Raw genomic sequence first — 16,970 nt, 5'->3', positions numbered from 1 at the left:
TCATCTCCTCTGCTGTTTCCGTTTTTTGCGAGCGGCCTCATTCAATAACAAATGAAAAGTGAAACGGCCGGTTGTTGGTGTTTGCATATTTACTTCTGTATAGGTAAGTAGCATACTAATGGCGATTTCGACATAATCTCAGAAGGAATTTTTGTTATTGTTGTACACGAAGCGATTATAAGAAGGGTTTTAGGCTGGATACATGTTACTGTGTGACCGACTAGTTAACCGGTTTTCTTTGTTGACAGTCAATACACAACGTCGCGTCAGGTGCATCTTGATAAAACCCAGGTTTCTGCTTAACTAAGGTCAAATTGTCACGTCTGAGTTTTAAAATTGTTTATACATCATCAAAAGAAATGCTACACATACATAAATTTGTCAACATAAAGTGTCAAATAATGTCATGTAACATAATAATTACTATATATCATATATTATGACAGCTTTTAAATCACTTGAATGGTTAAAATTGTTAAAATTCAGAATAAACTAATATTATCTCCGATAACTGTTTGAGTCTTTAAGTATGATTTTGTGATTTCGATTTTTTTTTTCTCTATCAGGGTCTTAAAAAGTCCTAAAATGTCTTAAATTAATTGAAACATTGTCTTGTATGTCCTAAAGTATTTTAAAGAGGTCTTCATTTTCATGTTACCTACACCCATCCTATCACTAACAATCCATCTAAAAAACTCTTAACAAAACTCTTATTTATAACGCCATTTACCAATATGGTTTAATTATCTTTCTTGCACTAACATTAGTTCTCTGTGTATTTATAGACCATATATGGTGAGGACACTGACCTGGACAGAATGTTGTGCACACATTTAGATTATTATAGTTTGTTTGTTTTATTGAAGAAAAGTTATGTTGAAAAAAGTACATGTAAACAACTAAGGTTGGCTTATTTTGACACATCATTTAAAATATGTGGGTAAGAAATGTTGCTGGTTGGAGTCCCGGCTGGGTCAGTTGGCATTTCTGTGTGGAGTTTGCATGTTCTCCCTGTGTTGGTGTTGGTTTCCTCCAGGTGCTCCGGTTTCCTCCACAGTCCAAAGACATGTGCTATAGGTGAATTGAATAAACTACCTTAAATTGGCCGTAGTGTATGAATGTGTGTATGAATGTTTGCCAGTGCTGGGTTGTGGCTGGAAGGGCATCCACTGTGTAAGACATATGCTGGAATATTTGGTGGTTCATTCCGCTGTAGCTAATGAACAAATAAATGAATTAATAATAAATGTGGTTAAGAAATAACTAATTAGATTTTCTGGATGGGGCAAGTAAACGTCTTTTCCATAGGACCAACCAGACTATTAGAAAAAAACCTAGTGTTTAGTCCTGTATAAGTTTGCAATTACATTCATAATGGTCTTAAAAAGATCTTAAAACTTCTTTCTAATGGAAAAAAGAATTAACTGTAGTAAGTGTGAACGTTTGGCTGAAACTCATAGCAAATTAATCTGTTTGTTTCACCCAGCCTTGAAACAATGCCTGTGTGCGATATCTGCTGTGAAGAGCTTTCGTCTGAGGCAGAGATGAGAACGCATATCCTGCTGAGCCACATGGAGAATATGATGGTCTGTCCATTCTGCTCTTTATCCGGGGTCTCGTATGACGAACTGAGCTTTCACATCAACACGGCACACACGGAAAAAGATTACCAGGACACAAATGTGACAATGGTTAACAGTGGACAGAAAAATGACTGCATAACCAAAAGTACTTCTAATATAAATGCAACAAATAAGTGCAAAGCATCACATCATCTGCTACCTCAAGTAAATGGGACGGCTACCCAAATTACAGGGACTAGTATTTCCCAAGGACCCTCAACTAGTCGTAAATGTTCACCACCTGCAGCAGCTACAGTGAATGGTGCAATAAAACTGGTCAGAACAACACAAACACCCAGTAATGACAACAGAAGAATGAGTGAAGATGGACACCAAAAATCAAAGCAGAAGCGCTTGTCTTCCCCTATTAAAGGTGCTCTTGACTTTACAACATCAAACTTATTATACATTTCACAAGTCATTAAACTAACACCACAGAGTATTTCAGAGTATCTCAGAGCAACATCAGGGTGTCAGCGGGGTCTTAAAAAGTATTGAAAGTTAATAAATCAATTTAGAGAAATTTAAGGCTCTTAAATAGTATTAAAAAGTCTTAAATATATTTTTTACAAGGTATTAAATGCTGTATCATTTATTTATTCTACTATGTGTAGTTGGTTGCTAAAGTTTGCCTGAATTTAATCTGAATATTGAGGTGCTGTGTAATTTATGAAATCGATAAGTTCGACTGTTTTTCATGCAGTTCTATAAGTGCCAATTAGCAATTTAATTCAGTATAATTAATGTTTTAGTTTAGGATTCATTTCTTATAACCAGTATTTCTTACAATCACTATGAGGTTTTAAATTGTATGGAAAAAGACTTTAAAAAAGTCTTGAAAGTTATTGAATTTCACTCTCGGATTCTTGTATATACCCTGAACATGAATGAATCAATTGAATTGAGTCAATGATTCAGTGATGCATTTAGAAAGATGTTCACTTGTTTGATTCCTAAATGAACTAGTAGTTTTGAACAAATTATTTGAATGCACCAGAGTCAGGGAATCCCTCAATAAGACTGTCATTTTATTATCATATTAATTTATCATGACTGGCATTGTAAAGATACCTGCACAAAATTACATTCTGCTATATATTGGTTAATTGTCTTTATCAAAAGAGGTTATATAATCAAAATATTGGATGGTGAAATGTAAAAAAATAATCGAAGTTTCTAATGTCCACCAAAGAACATTTTGTTTGATCAAAAATACAGTAAAAATCTTAATTTTGTAAAAAAATACTACAGTTAAAAAAATGTAGTGTAAATGATGAAGTATGATTGTAAATTACGATTCTTCATCATTTAATCTAATACACAATTATGAGATAAGCATTATAAGTTTTAGATACAAGTATTAGCATCTGATGTAAATACTCTATGCTAATACTTTTCTCTTCATTAATTGCAGAAGGATGCTTTCCGTGCCCAATGTGCAATTTGGTTTACAGTGACTGCTTTGCTCTTCAGGAGCATGTTGAGATTCATCTACAAGAGCAAGGTGCTGATGAAGATTAAATATAACATAACCACAATATAACTGCAACAAGTGTATTTGTGAGTTTATTTTACAATCTTTTTATTATTAACTGTCAATATTTCATATCTGATGGTTTGTCTTCTAAAGGAACTGGACCTGATGTTAAAACATCAACTGAAAAATCTGCTACAAGCAATGGTAGAGCAGGTGAGCTTGTAGCGAACTCGTTCTTTTAGTTGTTCTGCTCATTTAAAAAGTGGACTGGCAAGCTAAATTGAACCAAATGTACCCCTGTGATCTTCAGGAGGGATGTGTTATGAGTGTCCGATGTGCTCTCTTAGCTGTTCCAGCAGCAGTTCACTGCAAGAACATGTTGAGCTGCATCTGGAATACAGCTCAGCATCTGCTTCAGGTATGTGCAGTACTCACTGAGTGTAGGTAATATCTGTAACGTCAGCTCCAGGGTTCTCATGCAGGAGTCATGGAATTTATGGATGATGATTGATTTTAAAAGATCTATTCTAGACATTGAAAGTCAAGGAAATTTGTAAATTTTTAAATTTGACTTCCCATTTATCAAAATGTAATGATATTTCACATTGTTTCACGTGTTTTGCCTATGGTTATGGTTAGGCTGTTTTGTGCTACTTTTTTAATTTCTTTCCCACTTGTCAACAAGCAATCAAATTCAGTCACCAGGCTGTACTTATTAAAAATGGCAGTTTTTTTGTCCGCTCGCTGCTAAACCAGTGACTGCTGGGTTTTTGGGAAATTTTCATGATTATTGCTGCCTAAAATGACTGATTTTTGCCTCAGCTTTTTTCAAAATTTGCATAAATATTTGCAGCATTTTTATTATGCCTGATCAAAAACTGAAGGAAATCTGAGGCAATTGTAGAATGCCAAAGTTCTGGAGGGACTGCTCAACACAACAGGGCCCTGTTTTTCTCTTCATTGTTTATAGGTCATGGAAATTCAGCTTTTTATATAATTTTTTTTAGTGACAGTCAGGCAATTTTACATTTGGCTTTGAGTGGGTCTCCTGCAGCTCACATGATGTTATAAAATCAGTTATGATTATCATAGACAGTACCACACACCTCAACTGCTGCTTTCTGACTTTAATTTATTTGGGGGGTTCAAGGTCATTCACCCGGAGACCTGACTCTGGCCAGGAAGCTTCAGGAGGAAGAGGAACAAAACTGGAGGGAGGTACAGACCAGGCGGGAAGCTGAAGACTTTAAGAAGCTCCAGGTAATCTACTGAAAACCACACTGTCAGAATTTAAATAATTGTTTAGAAGAAAAAGGTTTTGAATTCTTGCTGTTGACACTTATTTCATTCTTTTTTGTGTGATTCCTTCAGAAGCAGTTTGGGCTTGATAACAGTGGTGGCTATCGGAAGCAAATGGAGAGGAATCTGGACAGGGCTGTGTCTCGAGGTCAGATGCTTCCTGCAGATTTCCACAGGAAGAGAGCAGAGATGCTTGAGTCTCTGGCCTCTGGGGTGGATGATGGCAGAAGCAAAACGTCAGGTCTGATTCTGACTGTTATCATAGTGCCACACCAATAATCTCTACTTACTTGATTCGGCTGGAGAATTATTAGGATTAAATTCTGTCTCTTTTCAAATTAAGTCGAGAGAAATCATTATTTAAAAAATTTGGAGTCTGTAAGTTTTTTTTTTTTTTTTGGGTGGCACGGTTGCTCAATGGTTAGCACTGTCACCTCACATGGTTGCTGGTTCGAGTCCCAGCTGGGCCAGTTGGCATTTCTGTGTGAAGTTTGCATGTTCTCATTGTGTTGGCATGGGTTTCCTCCGGGTGCTTCGGTTTTAGGTATGGTGGGCTGGTATAAGTTTCTGATGGTGTCATAACCTTGGTTAAAAATACCACAGTATCACGGTATTGTTATTGCAAAAATAAGTTCTTTTTAAATGTCTGGGTGAAAAAAAACAACATTCTTTCCCCATTGAACGCAATTTTTTTATTTTAAGAAACATTTATAAAATTTTGGAGCATTAAACCTGTCAGGCTAAATAATTTAAATAAATCATTGACTTCTGCTCTCTTCATTAATTTCAAAAACACAGATTTCTTGACAACACATAGAAATACATTTAAAAAAATGTACATATACCTTGGGAATGGTATAACAGAACATTTTAGCGATATTTAAACCTTGACTTTCGAGTAAACCTTGATAGCTTTTATCGTCCCATGACTATCCGGTTTCCCTTACAGTCCAAAGACGTGCTGTAGGTGAATTGGATTAACTAAATTGGCCAAAGTGTATGAGTGTGTGTGTGTGTGAATGTAAGAGTATATGGCTGTTTCCCAGTACTGGGTTGCATCTGGAAGGACATCCGCTGCATAAAACATACGCCGGAATAGTTGGTGGTTCATTTCGCTGTGGTGACCCCTGATAAACCAGGGACTAAGTCAAAGGAAAATGAATAATTGAATGAAGATTTTTTTAAATGTCTTTGGCAGAAGTAGAAGAAGAAGAATAGAACAAGCTCACCAACACTGCATTTATTTGGAGGAGAAAAATACAGTTAAAAGTAATGTTTCGAAATTTGTATTTAAAATAAAATAAACGATATCTGTGATGTCAATACTAAATTTTCAGCAACCACTGATCCTTCAGAAGTTATTATAATGCTGATTTCATGCTCAAGAAACATTTCTTATTAGGCCCACATGGAATCTGCGCGTGCAGAATTCCGCAGGTTTTCCACAGATTTTTAGCCCATCATTAATTCTGTTTATTTACTCGAGTAAATGTGTGTAAAATAAAGTGAATCTTATTGGATTTGCATTTTAAACATTAAATAGAAGTTTAAAAGATATTATTTTTTATTTCACATATTAAGGTTTTAGTTATGATACTCCCAAAATAATTCCGCAGAAATCTGCAGATTTTTACCACAATTCTCCGCAGAAATAGCAAAAAACGTCTGCAGATTCCGTCTGGCCCTACTTATTATCAACATTGAAAACATTTGTGCTGCGGAAAACTGTCATACAATGAAAAATTTATAGTAATGGGAATGGAATCTGTTTTGAAACATTATAATTGTATTGCTGTCATTTAATAGTCACATAAAGTGTGTCCTTGCTGGATAGAAATATAACTTTATTTACTTTATATTTATTTTAACATTAAAAATACTTACTGACCTAATATTTGCAACAATAGAGTATTTATATATTCATAACTAGTATTTAATTAGATAATGATTTTAAAATTAATAATTTTTTTTACTGAATATAATTTATTAAGTAATAACACTATTACTATGTTAATAATATATTATTATTAAGTAGCAGTACTGTGTTTTTGCATAGTCAAAGATACAAGCATCATATCAAATAAAGTTATACAAAACAATTGAAGAATATGTTTTAGAATTTGATAAATAGAAATGTTTTATTTAGTAATAATAATGAAAATAATTAAATATAAGTAATATGCTTCTAATATAATTTTTCCATTTTAAATTCATACAACAAACTTACTGCATCAAATAAGTTGATATTAAGCAACTGAAGACTTGGTTAACCTTTCTGTTTCAGGTATTATGGAAGCTCTGTATAGATATTACCAGAGAGACGCATCTGACTGTGCGCATGTCTGGCTTTGTGCTGAGACTGATCACTACTCCTCTTCGGAGGGGGACAAAGGATGGGGATGTGGATACCGAAACTTCCAGATGCTTCTTTCATCATTGCACAGGATGGAGCAGTATAAGCTTTTACCTGGTAACATAGTGTTGTTCTTGTAGCTCCTTGTTGATTTTCAGTCTGACAGTTAAAATTATAATAATATTTTCCCTCACAGTTTCAGTTCCCAGCATTCCCAGAGTCCAAGCCTTGATGGAAGAGGCGTGGGCTCAAGGTGCAGATCCTCAGGGTGCTTCACACTTCAACCATCGGCTGCAGGGCACACGGGCTTGGATAGGAGCTACAGAAATATATGCAGTCCTCACTTCTCTTAGTGTGAAGTACGTATTGAAGCCCAAAGCTAACATCCACATAACAATTACAATTTTGAAAAAATCTGTAACGTTAAACAAAATTTATACGTCAGTGTGCATTAAATTGATCTAAAGTGAAGCTGAATCCAAAATCGCCCCTTAATTAGTCTACTGAAATGGATCACTTAAAGGGATAAATGAAAGTTTTGCCATCATTTACTCATCTTTCACTTGTGCCAAACCTGTTTTAATTTTGTTCTTCTGTTGAACACTTAAGATTTAAGTGAGATTTGAAGACTTGAAGATTTACAGAACTGAAAAATGTTGGAAAAAAAGTCATTGATTCTACAGTGTTTTTTGTTTCTACCATGTTAATGGCTGCTTTTTTCCAAGATTGTTCAAATTGTTTTGTTTTCAAAAGAAATTTATAAAACTTCAGAACTTGAGTGAGAGTAAACGGTGAGATTTTTTTGGATAAACTATTCCTTTAAAGCATTGAAACAAGGGAATTTAGACACTTAGCAAATTGCCTGTGTCTATTAGTAAGAAAACAAATGATTTCTGACATGCATACATGCCTTAATTTAATCATTAAATGATATGTTATTTACAAATGTACACCTATGTGATTCAACTGTGGGTGCCATTTTGTGGTCACACACACACACACACACACACATTTGATGGGACGTGGGATTTAACAAGTGCACCTTTCTGTGAATGTGAATACACATTTCTGTCCTCTCAAATAGAGGACTATATTTGACAGCCCATGACTTAGAAGAAAAAAATATGTTTAAAATGAAGTAGTACATAAAAAATGTATTGTGGTTTCCTCAACTATTTGGATGCGTTCAGTATTGATTATAAGAATTGTTTCTTGAGCAGCAAGTCATTATATAACAATGATGTTTTTAGGAGAATGTGATACTTAAGATTGGAAAAACTGCTGAAAATTCTCGAATCACTTGATATCACTTAATCAATCTTTATCACTTTATAATCACTTACAATTATCATGTTAAAATTTATATTTTAAATTTTATTTAAAATGACCATTATTACTGTTTTTTCCCAAAGAAATGCAGCTTGAAGGAGAATCATTTATTTATTTTTTTTATTAAAAAACTTGCCTTAGTGACCCACCAAAATCTAAGTAATATTAATGCCATGTCTTCTCTGTCTTTGCATTTTAGAGCCAGAATTGTGGATTTTCACAAGCCCACTGGTCCTGGAGAGACACACCCTAGGCTGTTTGAATGGGTAAAGAAGTATTTCACACATTCTACCAGCAGGGGTGCGAGACTGCCGCCTAAAGTAGTGCAGACAACATTACCACCTGTATATTTACAACATCAAGGTATGCCAAAACTCCCATTGACACCCAATTCCAATGCATTGATGAAATGAACAGTTGGATGTGCCAAAACTTTCTTTAGTTAAACAAAGACAAAACTGAAATCATTGCATTTGGTAACAAAGACAAGGTTCCCAAGGTGAATGTGTACCTTGACTCCATGGGTCAAACAACATAAAATAAGGTTGAGAATCTTTGTGTCATTCTGGAGTCAGATCTGAGTTTCAGTAGTCATGTCAAATCAGCATACTATCATCTCAAAAACATTGCAAGAATTAGATGCTTTGTTTCCAGTGAGGACTTAGAGAAACTTATTCATGCTTTTATCACCAGCAGCGTGGATTACTGTAATGGACTCCTCACTAGCCTTCCCAAAAAGACAGTCAGACATTTGCAGCTCATCCAATATGCTGCTGCCAGGATTCTGACCAGAATCACAGCAATCAGAGCACATCACACCTGTCCTCAGGTCTTTACACTGGCTCCCAGTTACATTCAGAATAGATTCTTAAGTATTACTACTTCTCTATAAATCTCTGAATGGCCTCAATACATCACAGATATACTCACTCAATACTAACTTAACAGATCACTCAGAGAATTATGATCAAGTAAATTAGAAATTCCAAAATTCTGTCAAAGCAGGTGAATGCTCTTTCAGTTACTACGCCTTTTCTGCTGGAATCAGCTTCCAGAAATGATTAGAGGTGCTCCAACATTAGGCGCATTTAAATCAAGACTTAAAACGCATCTGTTAAGATGTGCCTTTACTGAATGAGCACTTTGCTACGTCCAACAGGCACAACTATTTGTGTCTTTCTTTCTTTTTTTTTCCCCCATTCCCTTTAAATCGGTTTCAACACATTTTAATCTGTTTCAATTTGGATTCTTTGTTATTTACCCCACACTATCACACAGCATTCATTGAATCCAGTCTGATGGTGTCTCTCAAAGCATCTTTTGGCAATTGAACAAGTCTGTGAATATCTGAGAGATTATGTGCCGTAATCTGAAGATTACAAAGGATTGATTTGACATTTCTCTTTACGATCAGGCCACAGTCGTTCTATCATCGGAGTGGAAGAGAAAGCGAATGGGAATCTATGCCTCCTCTTCTTTGATCCGGGGGTTGCACCAGGTGAAATGAAGAAAGTGCTGTCTCAGGATACTGTAGCAACCATGGTACGACGTATGCGCAAATATACCGGTGGCCTAAAACACAAACAATATCAAGTGGTCATTGTGGAAGGGGTGCTAACAGCTGAGGAGAAACAGGTAATTCATACATACAGCTTTGGGAATGAATTACTGTGCAGGCTTATTTGTGCAACATGACTGCTGAACCATACTGTTGTTTATATATTTTATTAATTTACACCCCTTTAATGCTTAATTGGATTTGAGGTCTTCTGTAATGGGTTTAAATGGTTAAATGTGTTTTGATTACATTTCTGAGCCATTGATTGGATAATTATTTGGACCAGAAAAAAGATAAAACATGCATTCCAATTTATTTAACGCAGGGTGTTAAACTCAATTCCTGGAGGACCGCAGCCCTGCAGAGTTTAGTTCCAGCCCTGCTTCAACACACCTATCTGTTGGTATCAAACAAGCCTAAAAGCACTCGATTAGTTTGATCAGGTGTGTTTAATTAAGGTTGGAACTAAACGGTGCAGAGCTGTGGCCCTTCAGGAACAGTTTGACACCTGTGATTTAACGCTTGGTATTAGCAAAAAATAATCTATGGAACTGGTACTGTTCACAAAAATCCCCCTTTCTGAATGCCTTATAATTTTGTAGAAGTTTTTATAACATTTTTATTTACAAATCTTAGATTGTTATGGTCATAAACAGCTTACACAATGAAGAAATGTTATATTTTTAAAAAAGCGTAACAGGGGCACTTTAAGTCCAATTGTGTATTACATATAAAAAAATTTATATAGGCAATCTATGATACACGATTGAACTTCTAAATCTGTATTTTTCAGAGTCGTATTCTCAATTCAAGAACACTACGTGCTGAGAAAATTCCCTGATGGAATACCCTGACTGCAGTTTTATTTACTAGCCCCTGCTACTTTTATCAATCTGCCCCATGATACACACTGTGAAACACTGTATTTTTGTATAAATGTCAATAAACATGAATAAATATTGAGTTTTATCTTACAAGCTGCACAGTAGTTCATTGTCACTTCCTGTGGTGTGTAAAGATTTTGATCTAATTAATGATCAGCTCATTTACTACAGTTGGACAGATATCTATAGTTGATCAACTTGACCCTATCATTCAGCCCTAGCCTAGAATAGCGTTGAACTCAATGGGTTATATGCAGAGGGACAAATAATTATTTACAATTACAAAAATAAGCCTGCTCAGGTTTACACACTTACAGGAAATTACAGGAACTTAATTTCACTCAATTATACATTTTTTGAAATAGTTTTCATATAGTGGAAAAATGCAACCCTGGACCACCAAATCAGTTATTAGGGCCATTTTCTTTGAGATTGAGATTTATCTGAATAAATAAGATTTTCATTTATCCATGGTTGGTCAGGAAAGGATAGTATTTGTTTTTTGACAGCTTTTTGACAATCTGGAATATGAAGGTTTAGATAAAATCTAAATACAGAGAAATGTGCCTTTAAAGTCCGAATAAAATGCTTAGTGAAGCATGTTGCTAATCAAAAATTTAATTTTGATACATTTATGGTAGGGAATTTACAAAATATCTTCATGTATCGTGATCTTGATATCCTAATGATTGTTGGCATAAAGGAAATCAATTATTTTCAACCATTCTAATTGCAAAAATGTATCTGCGCAACATTGTTGTCCAGGCTCACAAATAATTAACAGTAAAAAACTCTGGAGACGCATCTCTGGGAAACCTCATCCTCATTCCAGTGTAAATGAAGCCATTCAGCAGAATAAGAGAACAAGTCAATGGTTTTTAATGGCAATAGTTGTACAAATGACAATATGTTTGGAGGTTATCATAAAATACGCTGCATCATAGATGGTAGTGACAGAAGAGTTTGTGTTTAGTAGAGTTGAGCTCAAGTCCTGGTCCACAAGGCTGCTACAGAAGATGTTGGCGTCTTTATCATTCACGTCGGATTCAGTCTTCATCGCTACCCAAGTCCAGCGGGTCGAAATCTGGGTCATCTTCGTCTAAATCCAAATCATCCATTTCTTGAAAAAGTGACTCGTCCACTTCCACACTGTTCCCACCTATAGGGAAAGAAAGCAAGTATGAAGGATGATCGCAAAAATACAAACATCATCCCATGTAACTTTCTATTAAAATAATAATAGTAAGTGACTTCACACTTACCGTCCTCCAAGAACTGGATATCTGATGTGTCAAGATTATGGTCTGTCTCAAAGAGCTGTTTTCCTGTTACAGAAAAAGAATGAATATATTAGCATAGAAGCATGACGAAAGGTGGTTCCTCTTCAAGTTTTTAATCTCAGGTTAGATGCAGACCTGTGAGTTTTTTCTTGCCTGACTGCTCCTCCTCCTTCTGCCTTTTCTTCTTTAGTTCTGTCATCTCTGCTTCAAATTTAGCTTTCCATGATAAGAAGGTCTCAATTGTGACCACGGTGCCTTGAAAGGCTTGCTGGGATGAACAAGACAAACATCAGCCAAGAAAAAAAAAAAAAAAAACCTTTCCTTTGTACTTTATTAAAAAATGTAGTTACACTATTGTGCAACGTTTTTTATCATGTCTTGATGGTATAATTGAAAGTTATAGGATTTTTTTCCCACCAGTTAATGTTTTCAATATTACTAAAAATACTTTATCATACAAATGTGACTGAGGGCCACAAAAATCAATCAAATTTACAGCAGTTTATTGAAATTGAGACTCTTTTGCCCCCCCATCCCCCAAATTGAGACTCTTTTGAGACCCCCCCCCCCCACACACTCACTCTCTCCTTTTAACTTACACTTCCCATAAACACTGCATTATTTATTATTTATTTTACTCATTTATCTTGAATTGTACATACTCTTTGTACATATACATTTGTACATGTGTTCATATCTATCTGATACCTCCGATTATTAATAGCAACCTGTACACGTATTCATCTATTGTAAATCTCTGTTCATAGTTAATACAACCTGTTTATAATGTACATTCATCTGTAAATATCACCAGTTTTTCTATAACTGCACTTTATAACTTATACCTGTATCCTGCCATTGCTGCTATTGCACTCCTGGTTAGACCTAAACTGCATTTCATTGCCTTGTACTTGTCCATGTGTAATGACAATAAAGTCGAATCTTATCTAATCACTGAAGTATGGCTTGTTACATTAGAACAATATTTGGCCGAGATACAACTCTAAATCTGAGGGTTCAAAAATATCAAAATAATGTGAAAAATCAATCAAAAGCTTATCAAGTCATTAGCAATGCACATTATTAATTAAATTACAGTTTTGATATATTTACAGTCTGAAATGTACAAAATATCATTATGGAACATGATCTTTACATAAATTTCGATGAGAAAAATCTGTCGTTTTGACCCATACAATGTATTTTTGGCAATAAAAGGCAATGTTTGTGGTCCTGGGTCATAAATAAGTATTCCTTTTTATTTGAAATCATACAAAATACATAAATTCATATGTAAAGGCATTAAACAATACAATACACTACTTGGAAACACTCTCAATATGTATTTTTGTAAGTAAATCAATATATTATATAAATATATGAATCCCTCTATATATATATTAATATATTTATAAAAACATGTTCAATTATTCATCAATAGTAGCACATTAGAATCTTTTTACTGCGTTCACAATTGAAACAAAAGTAACCTTAACACTTTCAAATGACTGGTGGCCTTGGTTATGAGTAGTAGTGAATGTTGCTGACCATGTCACATTCATTACAACAATCTTATTTCAAGTATTTATTAGGAACATCCAGTTGAGCAAGTCTGTATTTTTAGGTTATCATGCCCCCTGCTGGTAGATGCTGACTTGTATTTTTTTTTAAACAGACTACAGCTTTAGCTAAAAATCTTCTTTAACCCTTCATTGGGCAAATAACCATAATAACACCCTGTAACACTCTGATATATTTCAAGGAGTGCCCTACAAAGGATTAATGTTCAATTCCATTTAAAAACAAATTAAATCACCTGCATCTTGGATGGGCTAAAATTAAGTATTAATTAATGAATGAATTTTTAGGGTGAAGTCCCTTTAAAATGATCTTCTCCTTGTCTCCTGAATTTCATGTCATAAATCAGTATATTTAGTACACCATATTCAGGTGAAAAAAGATTACTATTGAAACAGACCTTCTCAGCTTCTTCGGCCTCCTTTTGTTTCCTTTGCTTCTCCTCTTCTCGTCTGCTTTTAATCTGGTCGATTATTTCATTTAGTTTCTCCTGCACAGCGGTCACTAATGTGAATATCATCACCATTCCCAGATTTTCTTCGGCCTTCAAAAAAAGAAAGAAGAGGTTGTTAATAGCCTTTGATTAGTCTCAACTTCATTTCATGCAAAGAAAAGCAACTGGAAATGCTTCTGTGCTTTTGCATTTAATAATAGTAATAACAATTCCTTACATTTATAAGGCTTTTCTAGACACTCAAAACTTTACACATTTTTGGGGGGAATCTCCTCATCCACCACCAGTGTGCAGCATCTACCTGGATGATGCGACAGCAGTCATATTGCGCCAGGCCACACACCAGCTGATTGGACATGCTTCAGAGTGATGAAGCCAATTATGATATAGGCATAGTTAGGAGGCCATGATGGACGCCAGTGGACAAATTTGGCCAGGATTAAACCCCTACTCTTTTTTTTTTTTTTTGAAGAACATCCTGGTATTTTTAAACACCACAGAGAGAGAGAGAGGTTTAACTGAAAGATGGCACTCACTGAGCAGTATAGAGTCCCCTTCACTATACCAGGGCGTTAGGACCCACACAGACCGCAGGTTGAGCGCCCCAAGCTGGTCTCACCAAGACCACTTCCGGCAGCAACCTAGCTTTCCCATGTGGTCTCCCATCTAGATACTGACCAGGCTCAGCTTCAGTGGGCGACCATGCGAGAGTTGCAGTGATTATTAAACCACACTGAACTGAGCTAAACTGAACTTCAACACTGAAAACTGGACTGACATGGTTTCAATTTACTATGATCTTCTATGTGAAGCTGCTTTGACACAATTTACATTGTAAAAGCGCTACACAAATTAAGGTGAATGTAATAATAAATTTAATACAATAAAATTTGAATATTTAAATTCAATTCTTACAAATGTTATTGCTTTACTTCACAGAAATGTACATCTGCATTGTGTCCTTAAACCAGGAAACAAGACTTGCTTCATGAAGTTTTAAATCATCATTTTAATATGAAGAAATAATAAATTAATTTCTGTGTTAAGATATTTTTTAAGGTAAAAGGATGTAAAAGTTTACTCAAAACATTTTTTCAATACATGTTGTTCCTCGCATTTGATTGACCTGTTGGCCTTGTAATGACAATAAAAGAGTCATTTAAGTGTCTGGTTTCTGCAACTTCCACTCAGCAGCAAAATTCTGCATTAAAATTTTAAAGAAATATAGATTTTTTTAGCATTTGTTGTGATAATTATTTATATGAACTATAAAATTATGAAGCCATTGATATGACCAAAACAAACTGTGATGATTCTATTGCCATAATTATCAGCCCTTCATGAAAAGTAACAACATGGCGAATGTAGTCTGCAATCTAAATTTAATTAATCACACTCATGTTCATTCCCTATAATAATTGTGAAGAATATGAAAATTGTAGCACCTTCCATACTGTATATTATGCAATTTTTGAGACAGTGAAGGATTTATCAGTATTTAGACTCATGCCCTAATAAAACCAGCCTATGAAATCCACTCCATCCATATTTTAACATGTTTTTGCAGTGTAAGATATCAGACGTGCAGACCTGTTGTTTCAAAAGCGTTAGAATTTCTTCTGCGTCTGAATCTTCCAGGTTCTCCTGTGAGAAGATCTCCCAGAGAGGGGGCTCGTCCGGATATTTCTCCACATATGTAAACTTAAGGGTCAGCTCCAGTGCTAAAACAGACAGTAATCAGCAACATTAGGATATTTCAGATGCAAAATCAAGCTTTAACATACTTTCAGCGAAATAATATTCATCGGGAACTCACTCTCTTCATTTTCTCCTGTGTCAGAGGTAACTGTGATGGTGAAGCTTGTGGGCTCCTCAGAAAGCACTGGAAATATCGAAAGAAACAAATGAATGAAATCTTCCTTATGAATTATTTTAGTAAACATAACCATGTTTATGTCTGACACATGATTACCATATGACGTGTTACTACAATGTTTTTTACAGTGGTATAGCAGCCATGGATAATCATAGAACAATTGTTAATTTGTGGTTACCACTATTCAAATACAATAACCGTTTTTTCCTAATTATTATTTAATTTACTGCTAGTAAGCAGGTTTGGTCCACAACAGAAACCGACAAAATGAACTCCAGAGTGTAGACAGTTCACGTAATCCAGAAGGTAAACATAAATATGATTGATAACAAATAAATTATCCAGAAAGCGCAACGTTTGCTTGACAACATATTGGTGTCATTGATTAGTGTTTGACTTCTTTTTTTAAAAACCTTTGGCAGTTGAATATATTGCTATAATGATATTGAGACAGTCTTGTGTTTAACTAACTTTGTTTCGTGAAAAGCTAGGTAGCTAACAGACAGCGTAGCTAAGTTGTGGACATTAAACCCACATAGCGTGCGGTCAGTCTTACCTGTAAATGAGTCTGGGTAAATGGACTCTATTGCTTCTAGTTCATTTCTTTGCTCCTCGCCGTAGTCTGTCATTTTATGTCACAAATGTCCATAGATTCGAGTCTGCATGGAAGAAACGTGTGCTAAGGCCCGGCCGGCATCGATGTGGTCTGCGATCTTCAGTAATGTCTGAATCTGGAAGCTCGGGATGAGCTAGTAAAAAACACCCTCAAAAAGTAATGACTTTTTAAAATATTTGTAACACTAATGTAATTCGTATAACGATAGTAAACTATTTAAAAAAATGTATACAAAATAAACAATGGTTGAAAAGTTTTTACAGTCTGGTAAAAAGTGTGAAAGGGTTTGACTCTGGCATGGATTATGTAGCCTGGCATTTCAACTTTCTCCACCTTTTCTCCATCAAAGCAAATACATATTTGTGTAACAAATGTTCACAACGTCGTCTTTTATTTTATATTATTAAGTATTGAATCATAGTTTAATTTAACATTCTAGCTTTGCATGTTGCCCATTGAACAAATTTTGTACCTTTCACTACATGAATTGAGATTGATGAATTCAAGCACTGGTTGAAGACAAAAATCAGACAAAAATAAATGCTTTACTGATTGTTGAAAAATTAAGGCCTTTTCATATCATCAGGGTATTAAGTTTAAACAATTTACCATAGCAATATTAATATGAAAATTTAATGTAAACA

General features: G+C 34.9%; 2 protein-coding genes across 2 annotated transcripts; one reads left to right on the top strand and one right to left on the bottom strand.

Moving 5' to 3' along the window:
- Positions 1 to 2: 2 nt before the first annotated feature.
- On the top strand, positions 3 to 10,609 carry zufsp (zinc finger containing ubiquitin peptidase 1). The gene is made up of 12 exons (XM_056474799.1): positions 3 to 103; positions 1,487 to 1,995; positions 3,037 to 3,126; positions 3,253 to 3,312; positions 3,410 to 3,517; positions 4,250 to 4,359; positions 4,471 to 4,639; positions 6,683 to 6,868; positions 6,948 to 7,110; positions 8,280 to 8,443; positions 9,495 to 9,715; positions 10,432 to 10,609. The coding sequence occupies exons 2-12, from the start codon at positions 1,497 to 1,499 to the stop codon at positions 10,477 to 10,479; spliced, it is 1,818 nt and encodes a 605-aa protein (XP_056330774.1). The 5' UTR covers positions 3 to 103; positions 1,487 to 1,496; the 3' UTR covers positions 10,480 to 10,609.
- Positions 10,610 to 11,378: 769 nt separating this feature from the next.
- rwdd1 (RWD domain containing 1) lies at positions 11,379 to 16,431 on the bottom strand. Its single transcript, XM_056476246.1, has 7 exons — positions 16,267 to 16,431; positions 15,651 to 15,716; positions 15,425 to 15,555; positions 13,781 to 13,924; positions 11,938 to 12,070; positions 11,785 to 11,847; positions 11,379 to 11,681 (listed from the first exon to the last, which is right to left on the bottom strand). Exons 1-7 carry the CDS (start codon positions 16,337 to 16,339, stop codon positions 11,569 to 11,571), a joined length of 723 nt encoding a protein of 240 aa, XP_056332221.1. The 5' UTR covers positions 16,340 to 16,431; the 3' UTR covers positions 11,379 to 11,568.
- Positions 16,432 to 16,970: the final 539 nt, after the last annotated feature.

Source organism: Danio aesculapii, chromosome 16, assembly GCF_903798145.1.
Source record: "Danio aesculapii chromosome 16, fDanAes4.1, whole genome shotgun sequence".
In the NCBI taxonomy this organism is placed as follows: domain Eukaryota; kingdom Metazoa; phylum Chordata; class Actinopteri; order Cypriniformes; family Danionidae; genus Danio; species Danio aesculapii.
The sequence above is the reverse complement of the archived record's forward strand: the minus strand, read 5'-3'. Positions and strand labels throughout refer to the sequence as shown.

Bases quoted from the DNA above. Each gene is read 5' to 3' on its own strand.
- zufsp (XM_056474799.1), top strand. From the start codon at position 1,497: ATGCCTGTGTGCGATATCTGCTGTGAAGAGCTTTCGTCTGAGGCAGAG. The intron at 3,127-3,252 runs GTGCTGATGAAG...TGTCTTCTAAAG, and splicing joins GATTCATCTACAAGAGCAAG to GAACTGGACCTGATGTTAAA. The intron at 4,640-6,682 runs GTCTGATTCTGA...TTTCTGTTTCAG, and splicing joins TGGCAGAAGCAAAACGTCAG to GTATTATGGAAGCTCTGTAT.
- rwdd1 (XM_056476246.1), bottom strand. From the start codon at position 16,339: ATGACAGACTACGGCGAGGAGCAAAGAAATGAACTAGAAGCAATAGAG. The intron at 15,717-16,266 runs GTAAGACTGACC...CGATATTTCCAG, and splicing joins TTACCCAGACTCATTTACAG to TGCTTTCTGAGGAGCCCACA. The intron at 13,925-15,424 runs GTCTGCACGTCT...CTTTTTTTGAAG, and splicing joins TAACGCTTTTGAAACAACAG to GCCGAAGAAAATCTGGGAAT.